At 36.9% G+C, this 24,234-nt stretch overlaps 1 protein-coding gene across 1 annotated transcript in view; it reads left to right on the top strand.

Annotated features, from left to right (window-relative positions):
* The window catches only part of SAMHD1 (SAM and HD domain containing deoxynucleoside triphosphate triphosphohydrolase 1), a 54,431-nt gene that overhangs the window by 20,582 nt on the left and 9,615 nt on the right, over positions 1-24,234 (top strand). Inside the window, exons 5-13 of the mRNA XM_043478680.1 lie at positions 2,626-2,741; positions 4,807-4,877; positions 10,115-10,273; positions 10,727-10,827; positions 11,211-11,319; positions 12,134-12,225; positions 13,771-13,886; positions 19,784-19,920; positions 20,704-20,799. Coding sequence (XP_043334615.1) covers positions 2,626-2,741; positions 4,807-4,877; positions 10,115-10,273; positions 10,727-10,827; positions 11,211-11,319; positions 12,134-12,225; positions 13,771-13,886; positions 19,784-19,920; positions 20,704-20,799 — 997 coding nt within the window. The remainder of the gene's footprint in view (positions 1-2,625; positions 2,742-4,806; positions 4,878-10,114; positions 10,274-10,726; positions 10,828-11,210; positions 11,320-12,133; positions 12,226-13,770; positions 13,887-19,783; positions 19,921-20,703; positions 20,800-24,234) is intronic.

Below are 24,234 nucleotides of genomic sequence, written 5' to 3'. Positions count from 1 at the left end.
AACAATATAAAATTTACCTTCCTAACCATTTTTAAGTTTACAGTTCAATAATGTTAAGTATGTCCACATTATTGTGCAACCAATCTCCAAAACATTTTCATCAATTGAAACTCTATACCATTGAGTAGCAAGTTCCCATTTCTCTTCTCCCCAGTCCCTCAGTAACCACTATTCTACTTTATGTTCTGGTGAATTTGACCATTCTAGGTGCCTCATTACAGCTTCCCAGGTGGCACAGTGGTAAAGAATCCACTTGCCAATGCAGGAGATGCAAGAAACTTGGTTTTGATCCCTGAATCGGGAAGATTCCCTGAAATATGAAATGGCAACCCACTGCAGTACTTTTTGCCTGGAGAATATCATGGACAGAGGAGCCTGGCGGGCTACAGTCATATAAGTGATTTCGTAGCATATTTGTCATTCTGTAATTGGCTTATTTCACTTAGCATAATTTCCCTAAGTCACTCATGATGGAGCTTGTGTCAGAATGTCCTTACTTTGCTCAGTTAAAAACTGCTGATAGGTTACCCTAAGTGATAGACACTGGGAAATTTTTATTATGTATGCACAGAATTTGTACTTACAAGTACTTGCTTAATTGAGAATTAACTCTTATCCTAAAATTGGCCAAAATGGGGTTCTTTTGACATTCCAAAATTAATTTTTTTTCATGTGCAGCTAGAAAAAGCCAACTTGATAAAACATCTTTTCAAAATTCTGAACCTAAAGAAACAGAAGTCTTTCTGGGAGCATTTGCATTTCTCTTCCTGTATCTTAAAGATATGAAAGTTCTACCTGATCTTAGGCAACCCCCCAACCCCACTGTGTTCTGTGATCTTGGTTTCTGCTACCTGAAAGTGACTCACATGGTATACATTTGGCAAGTAGTCAGATAGACTGGGAAGTCTATTTGTCTGACTGGCAACTCTCAGGAAAATTTGTTATAAAGGATCTTTTTCATCTTAACCTTCATTACATCCTCCTATACACCAAAGGACTTTACTCTCTTAGGCTGTTTTGGGACATAAATTTCTAAATCTTATGAAGGCTGCATGCTTTGCACTCTCTTGTGGGGACGCCTCTTGCATTTTATTGGCTTGAGTCACTGTTAAGATACTACTTGTCAATGACCAGACAATGGATCCTTAAAGGTGGAGAAACTTGGTAAATTGGTAAATTTTTTTAGAGAGCTTTCTTTATAAAGAGCTGTTTTATTGTTACCTATGAAAAAAATTAGAAGATGGATAGTATATAAAATAGCTATGCCGTCAGTTTAGAACAGACAAAAATAAACAAATTTGGGAAGCCTTATTTTTGTAGTGTCTACTTAGGGTTCCCTGACAGATGCTAATAAAAACATTAGGTTAATTAATGTTAATTAGATTGATTAATAGAGAAAAAAGCTGAGAGGAAAGTGAAGAGACTTCTTCCCAAGAAGGTGAAAATTTTAAAGGAATTTGTCCCAACAGGATAAAAATCTTTAATTTTATTAAGAAATTAGATATTTAAAATGGATGTTAATAGGATTAAAAGAAAGGTTTTGATACAACAATGTGTAAGGTTGGATGGGCCATGGGAACCTTCTGTTGGTGCCCAATATTAAAGGGCCCCAAACAAGTCCATTCTTTTTAACCTCAGTTTAGTATATATATATGTAAATATACTTAAATATATGTTTAAAATATTTATTTATATATTTAGAAGGCTGGAAGAAAATTACACTGAGATACCTGATCAATAATTGTTTGGGACAACAGTTAAGCCAATTAATTAAGCTAAAGGTATTTTTTAAAAAAGACCTGAGTCCCTTAATTAACCCCCTCCCTGGAGACCCCAGAGCCTTTTATATAAAAATAGATAAAATGACCAGAGGATAAAAAGGAAAGTTTCTAGAACCCCTTGTAAGACCATAGCTTGTTGATGGTGTACTAATAAATGCTAAAGTTAATGGTGTAAGAGTTGATAGGATTGAGATGACAGTTTATAAAAATAGGTGTATTTAAGTGGGTTTAATATGTTTACATCTCTTTTTCCTAACTATATTGTGTGTAGACATTATGTCTCCCTGGGGAATGCTTCTCCTCCCTGGTATTATAAGACAGAATATAGAAATCCACCCCTCAGAAAATATTAAATATACAAAAAATTCCAAAACAACACAATAGGATTACCTGAACTTACACAATATAATGTAAAAGTAAGGGCTAATATTCATAAGCTAATAATAATCAAAGTAAAGAAAACATAGTTGGGGAAATCAGTCTTTTAATATTATTCAGGCAGCAGACTAGTTCTTTGGGGAATTAAAATCAACTCTCTCTGTCTTGCACATCTCTACAAATCAGAAATATATAACAGCCTATAAGGACCAGAAATGTAATACCAGCTATTACAGAAATGTAATACAGCCTACAAGCTCAGTCAGGTAGATTCTCTGAAACAAAAAGAGAAAAAGAGGGCTTTTTACACTCAAACTGCTAAGAAGGGTCCATAACCCATAGTCTGATTCACAGCCTCCTTAGAGATTTATCATGGACAAATACACATCTTAACAGTCACTCATCTTTCAAACAGAAAAATAACCTTTTCTTTTTTGTTTGTGTTTTGTTCCTTCCTGCTCCGCAGTGTGGGGTATCTAGCAGGATGTCTAGTTCGTGAACTGAGTGAAAAACAACCAGAGTTGCAGATAAGTGAACGAGATATCCTCTGTGTTCAGATCGCTGGTCTTTGTCATGATCTTGGTAAGCAGTTCAAAGAGCCAGAGTTCTAGTGTAAATTCACGTGTCACCTCTCTTTGAAATACAACTAAGAGCAATATGAAAGTTGTGTTATAATTCTTCAGTTAACATTAATGTAAATTTGCCATTGCTTCTTCCTAGAATGGTTCTTAAGCCCAAAGCATTGCTTTCTTTCTTTTTTTTAAGAGTCTTTCAATGAATTTCAAAGAATTCAATGAATTTCAATGAATTTCCCACGTTGTACCCTTCATTGCAGGTTATATGAAAGGACGTTCTAATAGCGATTTTTTTCTTCCTGCTGTGTGTTGGAATGTTGTGGATTTGATTTTTCCTTTATCTTTGCTGAATAGAATTGCTGTTTCCCTTCAGTTACTTTGTGAAATCTCTTCTTCGCACATCTAGAATACATAATCTGCTCTAGCAGATTAACAACAGATTTAGAGAACCCCTTGTGACCTATACTCACAACCTCAGTCTTGGGCCACTTAAATCCAAGTAAAATAAATAAATAAATCCAAGTAAAAGAATATCATCTTTCTCCAGAGACAAAGAGAAAAAAGAATGTTCTCTTTTATCACAGGAGTTTTTTCTTCTATCCTTATAATTTATTCCTACTTACTGGAGTAATCTATGGATTTCCCTGGCAGCGCAGTGATAAAGAATCTGCCTGCTAATGCAGGAGATGCAAGAGACATGGGTTCGATCCCTGGGTCAGGAAGATCCCCTGGTGTCGGAAATGGCAACCCACTCCAATTTTCTTGCCTGAAAAATTCCATGGACAGGGGAGCCTGGCTACAGTCCATGGGGTCACAAAGAGTCAGACACTGAGCACACACACACACATTGAAGGATCCTAAGAGTTTGCATGTGCCCTCAGTGCAGAGAAAGGGAGGTTTTTTGTTTCAGTAGTCAGATAATTGAAGGCATAGGGCAGTCTTTTCAGCACGTTCCCTTGGAGATTTCAGTAGGACCAGTATCAGCCTTTGATCGTTAATTTAAGATTCTTGGTATTTTGAGAGGGAGCTTTTGGGAATCTTTTACCAATCCCCAGGAGTCTAAACTCTGCAATAACAAGCCTTTATTTATGTACTGAAACATGCAAAAAAGGCCTGGGGCTGGTCCAAGTGAGCTCCCTCTCCCATCTAACAAGGAAGTGTAGGGGGGATTTGTTCCAGGATCCCCTCCAGATACAGGAAAAAAAAACAAACCCAAAAGCCCAGTGCTCAAGTCCCTTATATAAAATTTGTATATAACCCATACACATCCTCTCCTGTGTATAGAGAATTAAATCAATTAATCTAGAATTAAATCAATTCTAGATTACAGATAATACCAATAATATATAAATAACTGCCAGCAAGCTTGGCAAATTCAAGTTTTGCTTTTTGGAACTGCCTGAAATTTTTTTTTTCCCCCAAATATTTTCTGTCCAAGGTTGACTGAATCTGTGAATGCAGAGGGCCAAGTTTAACTCCTTCAGAAATTCTGATGATTCCAGATTTGTGCCTCAGGAAAGCTTCATGTTGATGTCGTGGAATGTTAAGGTCACTTATGAATAAGATGAAGTAGTGATCTCCACTTTTGATTGCCCATATCATCAATAAAAACAAAGATAAGCCCTGACATGTGTATATTTATTCTAAAATAAATTACATACATTATAAAATTTACATAAAAAGGGATGTTTTTAAAGGTTCAGAGTAATAAAGTTCTAATGATTTCCTGACCCTTGTAGATTGTGTTAAAACTGCTTTTCTAACACTACCAATATGTAATCTAAAGAAGCCAAAAGTTTTTGTCGTTAGCATTCCTTTAGTTACACAGAAACTGTCCTTTCATTAAGTTTATGTAAACTCCGGTGACTCAGAGACCCCCTCAGTGGAGAATTAACATTCTTGTATTGTTCTGCTTCCTGTTCTCTTGTTTTAGAAAATAGGAAGGAACAATTTGTTCCTTTTTGTGATTATTTATAAATTATTAATTTCCATTGATATTCACATTTAACTAAAAAAATTTCTTTTCCACCAATTTACAGTTTTCCTGTTCTAATGCAGCTTTTGTTTTTAAGGTCATGGGCCATTTTCTCATATGTTTGATGGAAGATTTATTCCACTTGCTCGACCAGGGATGAAATGGACGGTATGTATCCATATATTCAATATTTAGTAAAATAAAGACTAAGCAGTGACTACTGTGTTATAGTATACTTATGTTACAGTTTTTCAGGGTGTTGCTTTCATTTGATCCTCACAGCAGTCTCTAAGGAGGAAATCATTATCTCCATTTTTGTAAGTGTAAAGGAACTCGAAACTCAGAAGTGTACTGATGCACTAAAAACCACAAAGCCTGTGAAATGATAGAGCCAGCATTAGAAAACCAGGTTTCCTAGCAGCTAGTTTAATGCTCTTTCTACTCTGTCATACTATATAAAATAAAAAATCAAAAGGCTGACTCTGGCTTTGATTCATTTTGTGTGACCATAAAGTAAGGAATACCAACTAAGTTCTTTGTATAATTACAGATTTGCAGGTAGCTAACCCATTTTTCTTCTGGAGAAGGAAATGGCAACCCACTCCAGTACTCTCGCCTGGAAAATCCCATGGACGGAGGAGCCCGGTAGGCTACAGTCCGTAGGGTCGCAAAGAGTCGGACACAACTGAGCAACTTCACTTCATTTCAACCCATTTTTCTGGAATCAGTTTTTGAGAAGTAAAGTTAGGTCATCTTCCATTGTTGGCTGCACTATATTTGGAACAGAAGAAGATATCAATACATACTGAACACTTCTTACATGTCAACCACTATTTATTCTCTCATTTTTAGAAAGGTATAATTCATCTTAAGTATGTTGTCCAGATCTTCATTGTACAGTTCAGTGAGTTTTGATAAGTGTATTCATCCATGTAGCCACTACTCAAGTTGAGATGTGCAATATTTTCATCTTCCTGGAAAATTCCTGTGTGACCCTTCCTAGTCAGTTCCTACTCTCCCCATCATCATCACCTTCTAATTTTTATAAACAGATTTGTTTTGCCTGTTTCTAGACTTGATATAAGTAGAATACTATAATAGGTACTGTTTTGTCCTGTTTGTATTCATGCAGTATATTGTTTGTCCCTATTCATTGCTGAGGTAATAACCCATTGTATGAATAAGTCACTATTTGTTTATCTTTTCTCCTTTTGTAGAATTTGGGTTGTTTTCAGTTTGGGGCTGTTACAAATAAGGATGTTGTACATGTTACTATACACGATTTTTGTGGAAAATATTTTCATTTGTCTTAGGTTCATTTCTCCTTACCTAGTAGTAGAATTGCTGGGTCATCAAGTAGATGCATATTTAACTTTATGAGAAATTACGAGACCTTCCCCATTTTACTGCCAGCAATATGAGAGTGCCTCTTCTGCCATGGCCTTACCAACTTTTAGATTTTTAGGTTATTCTTTCTATTGAGTGTGAAATAGTCTCTTGTGGGATTTTCTCTTTCTTTTGGCACTCTCTGTGGTGTGTTAACTTGCATTTCCTGTACTTTGTCACTGATAAATCTTCTTTTGTAAAGAGATTTTCCATTTACCCATTTAAAAAAATTTGAATATTTACCTTTTAGTTATCAATTTGAATAAATATATATATAGTCAGATACATGTATTATGGATATTTTTTCTCCCGTCTCTGACTTACCAATTACCAATTGATTTCTTTAAGATTTTTGTTTTTAATGTGGACCACTTTTAAAGTCTTTATTGAATTTGTTATAATATTGTTTCCATTTCATGGATTTGGGGGTTTTTTTAAATTTGTTTTTTGGCCACAAAGCCTGTGGGATCTTAGCTCTCTGATTAGGAATTGAGCCCACATACCTTGCACAGGAAGGGAGTTTTAACCACTGTACTGCCAGGAAAGTCTTAGTTCATTTCTTTAATAAAGGTGGCTTTTGAGAAAGAAAATTTAAAATTTTGATGAGGTATTCTGGTTCTTCCACCTAGTAAAAAGGATAGTTTCTTTCCAGTTCTGCTGCCCTAGGGCCTCCCTCAGGCTAAAAGCCATAAAAGAATTGGAATGTTGCCCACAACAATAAAGAACTGGAATGTTTAGTTCCCTATAACTCTGCCTGCTTTTGGTGGTAATCCAATACCTTCAGGAAGTTCAGTTCAGTTCCGTTTAGTTGCTCAGTCGTGTCCTACTCTTTGCGACCCCATGGACTGTGCCAGGCCTCCCTGTCCATCACCAACTCCCAGAGTTTACTCAAACTCATGTCCATTGAGTCGGTGATGCCATCCAATCATCTCATCCTCTGTCGTTCCCCCTTCTCCAGCTTTCAAACTTTCCCAGCATCAGGGTCTTTTCAAATGAGTCAGCTCTTTGCATCAGGTGGCCAAAGTATTGGAGTTTCAGCTTCAGCATCAGTCCTTCCAATGAACATTCAGGACTGATTTGCTTTAGGATAGACTGGTTGGGTCTCCTTGCTGTCCAAGGGACTCTCAAGAGTCTTCTCCAACACCACAGTTCAAAAGCATCGATTCTTTGGGGCTCAGCTTTCTTTTTTTTTTTTGGGGGGGGGGGGGCTCAGCTTTCTTTATAGTCCAACTTGTTGCAGGAAGGGGGACCCCTCCCAGGGCCGGAAACTGGGCTCTTGTCCAACACTCAGAAATGAATTGTCGAGAAGACACATGTGCTGACAAAGCAAAAGATTTTATTAGGAAAGGGCACCTGGGTGGAGAGCAGGAGGGTAAGGGAGCCCAGGAGAACAGCTCTGCCACATGGCTCACAGTCAAGGGTTTTATGGTGATGGGATTAGTTTCTGGGTTGTCCTTAGCCAATCATTCTGACTCAGAGTCCTTCCTGGTGGTGCACACCTTGTTCAGCCAAGATGGATGCCAGAGAGAAGGATTCTGGGAGGTGGTCAGACCTGTAGTGTCTCCTTTTGACCTTTCCTGAACTCTTCCGGTTAGTGGTGGCTTATTAGTTCTATGTTCCTTAACAGGACCTCCTGTCTTAAAACAACTCATGCAAATGGTTACTATGGTGCCTGGCCAGGGTGGGCGGTTTCAATCAGTGTGCTTCCCCTAACAAAATCTCACATCCATACCTGACTACTGGAAAAACTATAGCTTTGACTGGACGGACCTTTGTTGACTAAGTAATGTGTCTGCTTTTTAATATGCTGTCTAGGTTGGTCAGGAAGTTATCCAGAGTTAATAGTTGTTTTCCAGCAGGGTCAATTTAAATAGGATCTACTTAGCCATTCCCAAGTCTTCTTCTTTAAATATTTTGCCTTTCACCTGTAAGTCCTTACCTCATGGGAACTTATTTCTCTGCATATGCATGGTAGAAATCTGATTTCTTTTTTAATATAGATAATTATTTATTGAATTGTCCCACTGATCTACACTCAAATGCTCTACACTGTCCCCACTGATTCTATAATACCAACCCCAACATTTTTTGAACTTTATGTATATGATGAATCTTCCTGGATTCTATTCCATTCCACACATTCATAGTTGTCACTACTTTATAGGAAGTCTTGATAGTTGGTAGGACAGCTGTCCACATCTTGTTCTTTTATTAGGTATCTTTGGCCTTTTGTTCTTCTATTACAAATGTTGTAATTTTCTCCATAAAGATTTTATACATCTTTTGTTGTGTTTACTCCTAAGTTGTGTATAATTTTAGTCATTATTGTCTGTGCTATCTTTGTGAAACTTAAAGTTTTCTGTGTGTATAAATTTTTTTCTGATCCATTTTAAAGTATGTTGTAGGAATGCTCCTTTAATCCTATATGCATCAGTGAGTATTTCCTAAAAATAAGAACATTCTCTTACATAACCTCAGTACATTTATCAAAATCAGGAAATTAATATTGATACAATACTATTATCTAACTTACAGACTTTCAGATTTCATCAGCTATCCATAGAAAAGCGGGAAGAAAACCTTTTTTGGTCCTGATTCATCCATACGTTACACTTGGTTGTCATTTCTCATTAAGTTTCTTTTGATCTACAACAAATCTTCAATCCTGTCTTTCAAGGCCTTGTCATCTTTTGAAGTATACAAGCAAATTATTTTGTGGAATGTTCCTCAATTTGAGTTTTGGTTTTCGGTTTTCTCATACTGTCAGACTATCTATTTTTGGCAAAGTGCCACATAGTGACCTTAGTGTGTTCCATCAGAGGCACATGAAGTCTAAAGCCATTACTGGTAGTATTAACTGAAATCACTTGATTAAGGCAATGACTGCCAAATTTCCCCACTACGAACTTACTCTTTTTCCTCTATATAATTAGTATGTACCTTGATTCAGTTAAAAATAAAAAATATATATAGGACCATTCAGGGTTGTGTTTTCATCTTTCTTGAGTTTGTTTTTGCTAAGAACTATGATGATATGTCTTCCCTGGTGGCTCAGAGGTTAAAGCATCTGCCTCGAATGCGGGAGACCTGGGTTCGATCCCTGGGTCAGGAAGATCCCCTGGAGAAGGAAATGGCAACCCACTCCAGTATTCTTGCCTGGAGAGTCCCATGGACGGAGGAGCCTGGTAGGCTACAGTTCACCGGTCGCAAAGAGTCGGACACAACTGAATGACTTCACTTTATGATAGAGCAGTTCTTAGCAAAGATCTGTCCTATCACAGTTCTTAGAAAAACAAAGGCCCTCCAGGGGGCCATTTGATCGTTATAACAATTACAAATGAGTGACCAGAGACAATGAGTAAAATGAGTCTATAGTTTGAGATTCCAGCCCAGATCTTGACTTCAGATCTCTGGAACACCCGCCACCTTTTTTTTTTTTTTTTTGCTTCCAAGTTTGGAATTACCCCTTTTCACCACTAGATGGAAATGCTAATAGAACTTGTAGCTTCACAAATTCCAAAGCTGACGATACTATAGAACTAAATTTTATAGTAATATTCATTAAAATGGTATTCTACTGCGAATTTCCTGGCAGTCCAGTGATTAGGACTTGGCACTTGCACTGCCAGGGCCTGTGTTTGATCTCTGGTCAGGTAACTAAGATTCTGCAAACCATGAAGCTCACCAAAAACAAACAAACAAAAAGGTATTCTATCCTTATAATCTGGTAATATTCAGTTGTGCTCTATAATACATATGTATTATAAATGATTATATCTCATTAAATATATTTAAGAAATAATGATGCACCTGGATTGTAAAGTTTTGTAGACTGGTAAAATATAGACAAATTTGACAGATTTTTTAAAATATCTGTAAGACTGTAGTTGAAAAAATAGATCATTAACATGCATTAGAACTTTATCTCTGAATTACCAGGGAGCCAAGAGTAATTTGAATAATCAGGGGTCCCTGATGGACTAGAGTCTGTAACAGACCATACTGCTGACTTTTCCTAGCATGAACAGGGCTCAGTTATGATGTTTGAGCACCTCATCAATTCTAACGGGCTCCAAGATGTCATGAAAAGCTATGGTCTCATCCCTGAAGAAGATATTTCGTTTATCAAGGAACAAATTACAGGACCACCTGCATCACCCATCAAAGATTCTTCAAAGGTAAGTTTGTGTACAATCTGATTTGAACTGACTGGTTCTTTTCATCAAGTCTTTTCTTGGTTCCTTCAGATCTTTATTTGAAGGGGTGACATTTTGCTATTTTAGGAGACTAAATGATAAAATATGTGATACATTTCTACTGTTTAGTTGAAAAAAAAAGGCTTATATAGTTCTTCCAGCTCTTAACTGAGTTCTTTAGAAGTTATCCCCCCAATTAAAATACACATATTAATATTTTTAATGAATATGTATGCAGAATTTTATATATAAGCCTAAAGTAACTTAGTTCTGAAAGTAGGTGTCTTGTTTTAATTAGGAAAAAGAACTTCCCTTTGTGTTTTTTAGTCTAATATCTAATATCTGTTTATAATTTTCAGGTTAATATACTTGCTTTGCTTATAAATAGATTTATCTCCTGTTCTATAACTTTCAGTGGGTTTTCTTCTCTTCCAGTGGCTCTATAAAGGGCGTCCTAAAGAAAAAAGCTTCCTTTATGAGATAGTGGCCAATAAAAGAAATGGCATTGATGTGGACAAATGGGATTATTTTGCCAGGTATGCACTGAATACTTCAGAAAAATTGATTAAAAATCTTGTATACTTTAAATTGCAGAGAAATGCATTTTCACAGAAATCAAGATGTTATTTTTGTATACTATATCACTTAGACAACTGTGTTTCATTTGCTGTAATCAGTTTTTAAAAGTCAGATGGAAAAAGCAACTGAAGTCCTAGAAAATAGAAATGTAATTTTAAACTATCCAATAAAGCTGGAGGAGGAAGGGGAAAAAAAAATCTTGTATACTTTAAATAGATACAATTTTTATTTAAGTAAATAAGCAAGCAAAATAAAACCCGTATATAACTTTAGTATTGATATTTAAGGTATGGTTTCATTTGCTGAAAAATTTCATCTCTCTGCTTGGGAATCTCTCCAGGGACTGCCATCATCTTGGAATCCAAAATAGCTTTGATTACAAGCGCTTTATTAAGTTTGCCCGTGTCTGTGAAGTAGATAATATGAAGCATATTTGTACTAGAGAAAAGGTAAGCTATGTCAGAGGACAACAAGGAAGGTGTGATTCTTAGCCTGAAGTCTAGAAATAGCCTTTCAATAATTTGGAAAAATCACTACCTGGTAAATTGTCTATCTCTTTACTTCATGCTTAGCATTTGTAAGTATTTTCAAGCTCTTTTCACTTCTCCTGTATGGTCTATTGTCTACAGTAGACATTTACTGAGTCTTGTTCTCAGCACTGTTTTAAGTGGTTTAGAGGATTAACCCAATCTTCACAATCATGTAAGATTGATACTATTATTTTCCCATTTAACAGATAAGCAAGTTGAAGCACAAAGAAGGCATACAGTTAATGGCAGAACTGGAGTTTCAATCTAGAAGTTTGGCTTGAGTCTTGTCCTTAATCACTATATTGTGTGTTTCATGGTAGTTATAATCCTATAATCATTAGTTCCCTGCTAGTTTAGTCATATTACTAAAGAATATAACAGTACTATACTATACAAAGTCTTTCTTTTGAGAATGAAGACTAGAAGAATAATAATACCTAATTTCTAGAATTATTGGGAAATTTAAAAAATATATTTAAGATGCCTAAAACAGAATGCATCACAGAGTTACGATGCTCAGTAGATTTTGGTTTACTAAGAATAAAAGTTGCAGATTAGTAGTATTATGAGTCTTCCTTGCTCTTTTTTGGGAGTCTCAGGGGGTTTGATGAATTTTACCTGTGTCCAGTCTTCTTTTATGCCACCATCCCTTTTTCTTGACTTATATGCTTGTCTACTAACAAGGGAACCTAATCTGATCTCACCTTAATGTTTGTTTCACCTCTTTCTGCAGGAGGTTGGAAACCTGTATGACATGTTCTATACACGCAACTGTTTGCACCGCAGAGCTTATCAACACAAAGTTGGCAACATCATTGATACAATGTAAGAAATTTGATTGTTATTTCCCTATAAAATTTTCTATGATGTTTTACTAGAGTAGCATACTTGGGTCAAGTTGAGATTTCTAAACAAATTCAAGTAAAGTTTAAGTGAACAAATTGAAAATGGTTCCCTTAAGCAAAACAAAAACTAGCATAAAATGAATTTAGAGGTGAGGAGGTGAATGTTAAAGAGGACAGACTCAAGCAGAAGAGGGGGTTTAGGCTAGGCAGGAAGGGGACACCCTAGGATGGCTTAGATCTCCACACACGTAGTCACTTAGGTGCCAGATATTAATCATCAAGGTGAGAAATGAGATGTGGATAATTGATGCTCTGAAATTAATGACAAAATTGAATTTTGAAAATTAATGTCTCTCCCTACCCTGTCAATTATCAACATTTGTAGAAAACAATAAAACCTACAGGAATTTTGGGCTTTCCTTGTAGCTCAGTCAGTGAAGAATCTGCCTGCAGTGCAGGATATCCACATTCAATTCCTGGGTCAGGAAGATCCTCTAGAGAAGGAAATGGCAACCCACTCCAGTATTCTTGCCTGGAGAATCTCATGGACAGAGGAGCCTGGCAGGTGACAGTCCATGGGGTTGCAAGAGTCAGACACAGCTGAGTGACTAAACCACCACTACAGGAATTTTACTTCTCCCTGATCCAGTCAGAACCAAAGCAGAAAAGTACAACCAGGTCTCTAAGTGACTCAGAGACCCTGTGAGGAATTTCCAAAAGTGGGGTATGAGTCAAGTTACTTCTGTGACCCTAAAATAGTTTTAAATGGATCTCTTTTAAGCTTTTACTGTTTTTTCAGTAAAAACCTTTTGTCATGAACAGACTAGTTTGAATCCTTTCTCCTATTTGTATAGCTGTTATTTTGGTAAGAGGTTTTTTTGGTTTGTTTGTTTTCAATGCAGAGACTCAGATCTAGGAACAAAGTCTGGTACTACTTCTTCCTAACTTGACTAAATGAAAATTACTTAATTTCTATGTCTATATAATTGAGGCTGATTACACCTGTGTTACTGATAGAAAGATTAAATAAATGATGTATCTAAAGCTTTGTAGTAATGCCTGGAGCACAGTAAATATGGTAGTCCACAAATCATTGTGGACTTACTTAGCATGGTTGAGATGCAGTTGTCTTTTTTTTTTTTAATTGTAAGTTGCAGGTGTACAATATAGTGATTCACAATTTTTAAAGATTATATTCCATTATAGCTATTATAAAATATTGACTACATTCCCCATTGTATGGTGTATCTTTGTAGCTTATTTTATACCTAGTAGTTTATACCTCTTACTCCCTCACCTGCCCCCTTCCCTCTGCCTACTGATCACCACTAGTTTGTTCTCCATAAGTCTGAGAAGCAATTGCCTTTAGAACATTATGTCTCAAGATTTTGTTTCCTTTTTTTTTTATTTTTTTATATAAGATTTTGTTTCTTAAAAGTAGAGAGGTTTCCTAAATTTTATACAAAGCATAAAGCAAATATTCAAATTTACTCATAAACATAAATGTTTATAAAATGATCTTTAGGATTACAGATGCCTTCCTCAAAGCAGATCCTTACATAGAGATAATAGGTTCTAGAGGAAATAAGTATCGCATTTCTACAGCAATTGATGACATGGAAGCCTTCACTAAGCTGACAGGTAAGAAGTAGAAGGTAACATAGATGGTCCATCTCAGAAACCATGTAAACTTTCCCTGGATTGCAGATGGGTTATTTTCCAAACATTCCAATGTATTGTATATTACTGGATTTGAGTTTTATCTCTGCTTTGCACTCACAAGGTAACCTTGATAAAGTGATTTAACCTCTCTGAACCTTGTTTCCTCATCTGTAGAGTGGGAGTAATGATACCGAGCATGTGGTTTAGTTGTGACGCTACACTGAAGCACATAGCACTTGGAACAGTACTTGGCACACAAGTGCTGTGCTGTGCTTAGTTGCTCAGTCTTGTCGGACTCTTTGTGGCCCCATGGACTGTAGCCTGCCAGGCTCCTCTGTCCACGGCGATTCTCCAGGCAGGAATACTAGAGTGGGTTGCCATGCCCTCCTCCAGAGGCTCTTCCCAACCCAGGGATTAAACCCAGGTCTCCGACGTTCCAGGCAGATTCTTTACTGACTGATCCACCAGGGAAGTCCAAGAATACTGGAGGGGGTAGCCTATGCCTTCTCCAGGGGATCTTCCTGACCCAGGAGTCTAGCTGGGGTCTCCTGCATTGCAGGTGGATTCTTTACCAGCTGAGCTACCAGTGTAGCCTAAGTGCTCAATATTAATTATTTTTAACTTCTAATACAATTGGGCTTCCCTGGTGGCTCAGCTGGTAAAGAATCCTCCTGCAATGTGGGAGATCTGGGTTTGATCCCTGGGTTGGGAAGATCCCCTGGAGAAGGGACCAGAATTCCTGGCCTGCAGAATTCCGTGGTCTGTATAGTCCATGGGGACGCAGAGTGGGACATGACTGAGCAACTTACACTTTTATAATACATAATTACACTTTCATAATACCAGACCAGTACCAAAAAGCTGACTTGCCCATTTAACATAATTTTCGTTGCAAAACAGGATGCCAAAGACATTTCTGTGCAGTTCGGCAGAAACAAACTCTGCAACTTAGTGTGGGAAGGAAGAGGGGTGAGGTGTCACAACTGATTCTTTAATGTGGGTAAGATCAGTAAAGCAAAAGATATAAACCAAACAGTATATACCAGTTAAGAGTTCTTAGTTGCAAATCCTGAAACTGACTCTGCTTAACTAAAAACAAAGTGATAGAATCAGTGAGAAGGCTGGAGTTTCTGAAATGAGAGAATGGCAGAAGCTGAGTGGCCTCACACACAACCAAGATCAGCTTCCTGTTCCATCACTACTAAATTTTTTTTATACATGGTATAGGCAGTTATATGGGCTTCCTTAGTGGCTCAGATGGTAAAGAATCTGCCTGCAATGCAGGAGACCTGGGTTTAATCCCTAGGTTGGGAAGATACCCTCAAGAAGGGAATGGCTACCCACTCCAGTATTCTTGCCTGGAGAATTCCATGGACAGAGGAGCCTAGTGGGCTACAGTCCATGGGATGGAGAGGAGTCAGACATCACTGAGCAACTAACACTTTGACTTTCAGGCAATTAATAGAGTCCCCATTACACTTTAACTTTTTGGGTACTTTCCAATCATACCTAAAGGACAGGTTAGAAGTGAAATGGTGATTCTGTGTATCAAATGTCTGTACACTGAGAATACTGTGTCCATCAATATTTGCAGTTTATAATGTGACAAGTGAGTTTACTTTTTTCTTGTTAATTCATCTGGGTTGGATTGATGACAGAGTTACTTATAGGGGATAATGTATTTGAATTGTTTCTGTGTTTTGTTTTAATAATACCTTAGTAGGTACACTGGTTTTCCATTGCTATGTGGCTGGAAATGGAAAAAAGATTATAAGAGAATTTAAGCAACTTGCAGATAGTTATTTTTAAACTTTTGCTCATATTGAAGCAAATGATGCTGTATTTTTAAAAATCATCTTCAGTCTTCCTGAGAGACCAATCCTAACCATTTATCCTATAACAGTATGTTACATTTAAATTATCTTTTCAGTTTAAAACAAAAATGAATTTTGGATTTTATACACTTTTGGGTTAACTGACAAACTGTCAAATATTGTACATCTTAATGAGGTCATAACTGCACGTGACTGTATGTAGCTCTTGCTCACCATGAACACGGTGACTAGAACACTGAAACTGGCTTTTACCCTGTTCAGTGAGATGAATTCACTGATCACTTGCTTGGATATTGTCACAATGCCAAAAATCCCAAAAAAGAAATTAGGTCACATTTTTATGCTTTAACTGTCAGAATATAGGAGAATAAGCATACTGCCTTTCCACTTTAGTCATTTGAGCCAGGAATCATCTTACTTTTCTTGCATGTTATTTTGAGCAGTCATATGATCCTTATTGTCCTTAATAACAACACAACCTTGAAGGAATAGGATCACGTGAGCCTTCCTTTCTTTTGTTGCAATTCTAAAAGCAACTCATCTTTATTTTGAAAATCTTCACTTCTTATTTTTAAATTTTTTAGAATTTTTTTTCATGTTTTAGGGACAAGTGTTGAAAATATACAGCAATGTTAAAAGAATTTTACAGTTAAAACCTATATATAGAACCTAAATTCTACCATTTACCAGACTTGCTTTATCACATATTTATTACTTACCATCCCTCTATCCATTTATTAATCTATCTAAAGCTTGATATATTTGAAAGTAAATTCCAGACATCAGTATACCCTAATTCCTACAGCATGCAGATTAACTAAAGTTCAGTAACTGTTATAGATTTTTTTCTTTTTATGCAAAATTACATGCAATTTGTATGTTTATAAAAATTGTAAGGTTAACATTTGCTGGACAAATGCAGGACACAGAACATTATCTTCTCCTTAGAAAGTTCTATGCTCCATCCCAGTCAATACCTGTTCCCACCTCATCTCTAGAAGCAACCACTATTACCTGTCCTAGAGTTTTATATCAGTGGAATCATACAGTATATATTCTTCTGCATAAGGCTTCTTTCACTTAGCATTGAGATTTATCCAGATTGCATGTATCAGTAATTCATTCCCTTTTATTGCTGAGTAGTAGTCCATTGTATGAATATGCCACTGTTTCTTATTCTGTTCTCTCTGTTTCCTAAATTCCTATTTCTGATGGATGTTTCAGCTTATCTGGATGAAACTATCGTAAGCATTGCAAATGTTATGACCACTGTCTTAGGTAGTCATTTTCTTACCTTGGTCTTTATTCTGCAATATTCCTAAGCAATAGATGGACCTTATCCCTTCCTTTCCTTCTCTTGCAAGACCTTACCTTCAAATCCCTTAATTAAATTGGGGCCTTAGAATGTTAAACTCAAAAGAACCTTAGAGATTATCTACTTAAAACTCCTCAGATGAGGAAACTAAGGCCAAATGAAGGAAAGCAACTTATCCTAATAAATGGCAAACCTGAGCTCAAATCAAGTCTTCTGACTCCCAAGTTGAATGTTGTTTACACTCTTTTAGTGTACTTTAATCATTAAGTTTAATAGACAAGCAGCTTCCCTTTACTTTTGTACATGACTACTTTCTGAAAACATGTATGTGGAACAAATAGAACTCTCGTACATGGCCAATGGGAATGCGGATGGTACAGCCACTTGGAAAAATTTGAGCATTTTCTTTTTTTTTGAGCATTTTCTTTTTTTTTTTTTGAGCATTTTCTTTTAAACATATATGTATCCTGTGACCCATTAATCCCTCTTCTGCCCACTCAGCCAATGAAAACGTCAGTCCACCCCAAAACCTGTACCTGGTAGAATAAGATGAAAGGCATAAGAAGAGTATCAGTCAGGTTCTTTGGGGTTCGAAGGAAGAAGGAATTACATCTCTGATTTGGATGCACTGGGGAAGGTTTCATAATTAGGCACTTTTTGAGATGAACCTCAGAAATTAGATAGGCCTTCAGGAAGTGAGATTCTGTCATGGGGGAAAGCATTTCCCTAATTTAGCTGGGAATAGGGTAGATTAAAGCATGGATTAGAAAAGTGTGGTCTTATTATATTAAAATTGTTTTGTTTTTCAAACTGAGTGTAATATGTAAAGAAATAATGAAAACCAGACTTCCCTGGTGGTTCAGTGGTTAAGAATCCTCCTGCCAATGTAGGGGCCACAGGTTCCATACCTGGTCCGGCAGGATTCTCCGTGCTGTGGGGCAACTAAGTCCATGCGCCACAGCTATTGAAGCCCATGGGCATTAGAGCCCTTGCTCTGCAACAAGAGAAGCCACCACAGGAGAAGCCCAAACACCACAGCTAGAGAGTAGCCCCTACTCGCCGCAACTAGAGAAAGCCCGTGCACAGCAAAAAAGACCCAGCACAGTGAAAAATAAATAAAATGAACATGTTTTTTAAAAATGTTTTTTAAAAACATTACTGAGAGGGTAAGGAATCTGTTAACCATGGATTAAGAGGGAAGAACATACATATACGTGTAGGTGACATGAATGACATAGGCTGCTAATATTTTGCCAAGAAAGGGCATTTTAATAAAATTCACTTTGCAAAATGCAATGGTTGATTCAATCAAGGATAATGAATGAATGCTAAACCATTGGTTGAAAACTTACTGGGATAATCAGAGCCTCTGAAAATATCACCTTGCAGAAAGATTCATTTATAACAGAGAAAAACCTGGGGATTATTGCCCTAACCAACTTTTGGAACTTGTTAACAAAGCCAATTATGTGACACATGATGTGATGCACTGAGCCAAGCTATTGTAGTGCTCTTAGATGTTATAACACTTGTATAATGTTCTTCATAAGTGTTTTCCTTGAATGTAGTGGTGAAGAAACAGCAAACAAGTTCAGTCTGGACATTTTACAAAATGACTATGTGAACTTTTCTAAATTGTCAACATCATGAAAGAAGTTGGAATTACCTAGTTCTAGTTGGGAGGAGCCTAGAAAACAACAACTAATGTCATCCATAATCCTTGATTGGTATCTCCATCCAGCAACAAAAATTTGTAAATTGCATTATTGCAACAATTAAACAAATTCAAGTACAGATTGTATGTTAGATATCTTTATATCATTGTTAAATTTCTTAACATGATTGTGATTAAGTTAGAGAATGTTCTTGTTCTTGGGAGGTATATGCTTAAATATTTAGGAGTCAAGGATCTTGATGTCTGTAAGTTTCAAATGTTTCCTCAAAAATTTATATGTGCACACATACAGAGAGCGTTTGCATCTGTCGAAACAAAACAGTTTATAAATTTTGGTGAAGGGTATTTTATTTTGAAATTTCTGAAATAAAAAGTTTGAAGAAAAAGGAAGAAGGAAATTAAGCTGCCTTCTATCATCATGGAATGAAACCTTTAAAAGCTTTTTTTTTTAATTGACTGTGCCTTTCTTTGCAGGATCTTAGTTCCCCTACCAGGGATCGAACCCAAGCCCCAGCAGTGAAAGTACTGAGTCCTAACTACTGTACCTTCAGGGAACTCCCTTAAAAACTTTTTATTAAGGAAATTTACATCACTTAGCTTCATGATTTAGCTGCAATAATTAGCATGGCAGTTTTATTTCATCCCTTCACCCCATCAGACCCTGGGCCATTTTGAAGCAGATCTCAGACATAATTTTGTAATTCCTTAAGTTTCATTCTCTTAAAAAAAAAAAAAAAAAAGCAATAAACTAATATACTTTTGTACCCCAAACTCAGTCTCAAGTCATCATCTCCAGTGCAGTCTTATCTCATCTCTCCCCTTTCCCACTCATTAGGTTATCCTGAAACAAATCCAAGACACTGATTGGAGCACTTTTTACAAAAGTTTTTTTACATCTTTATAATCATAGTGTATGTACATTTGTAAACCTCTGCTTGAAATCATTTCAGAAGTACAGCAATGTATGAGTCTCTTTAAATCTTGGGGGGTTTTTTTGTTTTTTTTGTTTATTTTTTATTTTAATATAACTGAAATTTCATCAAATTGGCAGATAACATTTTTCTGGAGATCTTATACTCCACTGATCCCAGATTGGATGCTGCACGAACAATTTTAAAGAAAATTGAATCCCGTAATCTATACAAGTTTGTGGGTGAGACTCAGCCCAAGAAACAAAGAATTCAAAAGGTAAGTTGAAAAGTCCTCTGTCCCCACAACAGGAAACCATTCCCATCACAATACCACAGCTGTATAATAAGCCCTTTATATTAATATGTTCTCATTGAATCTTCACATCAGTCTCTTGAGACCTATCTTGCAGACAGACTGAGGCTTGGGAAAGATTAAATAACTTGCCTACAGAAGCACACTAAGTGAGCTAGGATTCAAAGTCAAGCCTTATTTATTCCAAACCTTTACTTTCTCAACTCGGAAGTGAGAGGGGGCCTCAAATTTTGTCTAGATCCAAAGACCAGAAAATGAATGTAATGGAAAAGGGGCCTCATAATAAGGCCTCTGCATGAGCTTCTTTGAGACTTTAAGGACCTGCTTTTTAACTACTTCCTTCTTTCACAGTTTATCACTTTCTCCCAGACAGTGCTTGCCTGCCTTCCTTAGTTCAGTCATTAGTTCTCTCTCCTGCTTGTTGAAGGGTCTTATCTTTGTCAAAAAACCTGTAACACAAGCTATGCTGATAACCACACCCTGCTACACAATACTTCCTTAGGTCACACTTTACTTCTTCTTGTTTTACTAATAGGTTAATGCCTCATTTCTTTCAATGTGAAATTCTGTTATGAAAATCACACTATTGTGATTTGATTAAAAGGTAGCATGGGTATAATTTGTTAGGGAAATCTCTATCTACATTTCTTGGTAAAGTGCCATTTTTAGAGAAGAACCCTGTTCGTGGCACAAACACTGTAGGATGAAGAACTGGAGTTCTAACATGAGGAGCCTTGTCTTTTCCAGGAAGACTACGAACACCTTCCGGAAGAGGTCGCCAGTGCTAAACCCAGTGATGTACAGCTAGAAGCTGAACTGAAGGCTGAAGACGTGATAGTGGATGTAAGTAGTTAGCTCAATAACATGCTACACAAAGAATTTATTTAAGGTAAAGCATCACTACCACCCCTGTTATAACAGTAGTACCTGGTCATTATAGAAAATCTGGAAAATACAGAAAAAAGATGGATAGAAGAGAATCACCTATGATATCACAGAAGAAACTAACATTAGGCAGATTTTTAAAATGACAGCCAACTCCAGTATTCTTGCCTGGGAAATTCCATGGATAGAGGGGCCTGGCAGGCTGGGCTAACAGTCCGTGGGGTCGCAAAAGAGTCGGGCACAACTGGGGGACTAAACAACAATGAACAAAATTTTCTTTGACATATTTTTATGTCAATATTGTCAATATTTTTATGTAATTGTGGTCATGTTATTAACAGAGCATTGTATATAGTGATTTTTGAATGTTTTCTTGATCAAAAAAGTAATTGTTGTTGTTCAGTTGCTCAGTCGTGACCCCATGAACTGCAGCATGCCAGGCTTCCCCGTCCTTCCCTATCTCCCAGGGCTTGCTCAAACTCACGTCCATTGAGTTGGTGATGCAATCCAACCATCTTGTCTTCTGTTGTCCCCTTCTCCTCCTGCCTTCAATCTTTCCCAGCATCAGGGCCTTTTCTAATGAGTGGGCTCTTCACATCAGGGGGTCCACTGGAGAAGGGAATGGCAAACCACTTCAGCATTCTTGCCTTAAGAACTGTATGAAAAGGCAAAAAGATATGACACTGAAAATTGAACTCCCCAGGTTGGTAGGTGCCCAATACGCTACTGGAGAAGAGCAGAGATATAACTTCAGAAGGAATAAGAGGCTTAGTCAAAGTGGAAACAACGCCCAGTTATGGATGTGTCTGGTGGTGAAAGTAAAGTCCAATGCTGTAAAGAACAATATTGCATAGGAATGTGGAATGTTGGGACCATGAATCAAAGTAAATTGGAAGTGGTCAAACAGGAGATGACAAGAGTGAACATCGACATTTTAGGAATCAGTGGACTAAAATGGATGAATTTAATTCAGAGGACCATTATATATACTACTGTGGGCAAGAATCCCTTAGAAGAAATGGAGTAGTCCACAAAAGAGTCTGAAAAGCAGTACTTGGGTGCAATCTCAAAAACAACAGAATGATCTCAGTTTGTTTCCAAGGCAAACCATTCAATTTTACAGTAATCTAAGTCTATGCCCCAACCATTAATGCCAAAGAAGCTGAATTTGAACAGTTCTATGAAGATCTACAAGACCTTCTAGAACTAACACCAGAAAAAGATGTCCTTTTCATCATAGGGGACTGGAATGCAAAAATAGGAAGATACCTGGGGTAATAGGCAGTTTGGTTTTGGAGTACAAAATGAAGCAGGGCAAAGGCTAACAGAGTTTTGCCAAGAAAACACACCGGTCATAGCAAACACCCTCTACCAATAACACAAGAGATGACTCTACACATGAACATTACCAGACGGTCAATACCCAGATCAGATTGATTATACTCTTTGCAGCCGAAGATGGAGAAGCTCTATACGATCAGCAAAAACAAGACCAGGAGCTGACTGTGGCTCAGATCATGAACTCCTTATTGCAAAATTCAGATTTCAACTGAATAAAGTAGGGAAAACAACTAGGCCAAGGTATGTAAAAAAAAAAAAGTAATACATACCAATAATTTTTTAATAGCACACACACACAAAGGAAAAAGTTAAGACTTTTTGACTCCTATTTTCATAGAGAATGTAGTGTCTTCTTATATCCTATGAGAATGCCGAATGACTTTCTAACATTTTCTTCTGTTCTCTCATAAGAAATTCTTTTCAGAGTTCTACTCCTGAAATCTCAGGACAGTCTTCCCTGTGTACTTTTTCCATAAGCCTCTCAATTCTTATCTTCTTGCTGACGCATCTTTGAGTGAAGGGCAATCTTTCTATAACCATTCTTTGCCCTTGAACCCCCTTTCTATTTCCTTGGCTATATGTTCAAGTGCCTTAGATCAGCAGATCAGGCTGCAGGTTCCTGTTTCATTAGATGAAGTTCCATCAGAATAAAGGGATCTCACATCCTGACTTCCTGAGGCTCTGAAAGACTTCCCTCTCCAAAATGTTACCCCTGGGTTTGCACGTGTCTGTCCTTGCCCTCAGGGCAGAGCATTGCTCCTAGTAGTCCCCCACTTCCCAGTTCATCTCCATCCAGGTGGCCTCATGCATTGAAGATGACATACACATGGCCAGTAGACATGAAAAGAAGTTTAACTTTCTTATTAACCTGTAGGCAAATTGATACAATGAGTTTTTTGATTCTCAGATGTATAAGATAAAAAAATTTTTTTAAGATTTTGTGATAATAAAAATACGTGGTAATGGAAGTATAAATTGACACAAAAGATCAAACTTGGGTCAGTTTTAACTGACCTGGCAATTTCAGTCTGGAGGTTTGTCCTAAGGAGATAATCAGTTTTGCACAAAAACACAAATATATTTATTGTGGCATTATTATAGTGTGAAATTTGAGGGAAAGTGTATATGTCAGTGTAATAATGCAAGCATTAAAAGTTGTTTTTAACATGGAAAGATGTTTATAATAAGTGCAAAAAGTACATACGGAATTATTTTATTTTTGCATCTTTAAATTTATATACACGTGTGTATACAGTGAACACACTGAAAAATCATGGATATATTAACATTATTTCTATCTGGGTGGTAGAATTGCAGGTGACACTTTCTTATAGTGAGTGTGGTATAAGAGTTTTATAATCAGAAAAAATAACTATCCATTTTAAGATGGGTAAAGCCCTTCTATATTCTGAGAAAGCAAGTAAAATTGCTAGCTACATGTCTTATCATGTATTCGCATTCCACTTTTAGTTTTACGGTGTGATAAATTTATGTGGTCTATTTTACTATGCGTGACTCCTTTTAAGACTGCGACTAGTAATTTTATGGTTATCTAATGGGCTGTAAGACATAATTTACTAGTTAGAATTAAAAATATGTAGTTGTTGGTCTGTAGCTACTTTTTACTCTTGAGTCCTTGGTTAAAAATCTCTGGGACTTCCTAGGTGCTCCAGTAGTTAAGAATTTGCCTGCCAGTGCAGCGGACACTGGTTCGATCTCTGCTCCAGGAAGAGTCCACATGCCACAGGGCAGCTAAGCCTGTGCGCCACAACTACCGAGTCCACAGGCCACACCTACTGAGCCCGAGAGCCCTTTAAGAATGGGATCTCCAGCTACTATAACATTCCCCTCTGGAAGAATAACTGCAGATTTCCTCAAATCTGCTTAAAGGAGGAATTTACAGTACATTGTAGAGAAAATGAGGATTACCATTTATTCCAATTTTAAAGCCAAGGAAATAAATACCTAAGAGCTAGGAGCACTTGTAAAATTGATGAAAATTTGATTAGTATTCATGCCTTATCACGATCGGTAAAAATGTCAAGGCTGTAT

This window comes from Cervus canadensis, chromosome 10, assembly GCF_019320065.1.
Source record: "Cervus canadensis isolate Bull #8, Minnesota chromosome 10, ASM1932006v1, whole genome shotgun sequence".
NCBI lineage: Eukaryota > Metazoa > Chordata > Mammalia > Artiodactyla > Cervidae > Cervus > Cervus canadensis.
The sequence above is the reverse complement of the archived record's forward strand: the minus strand, read 5'-3'. Positions and strand labels throughout refer to the sequence as shown.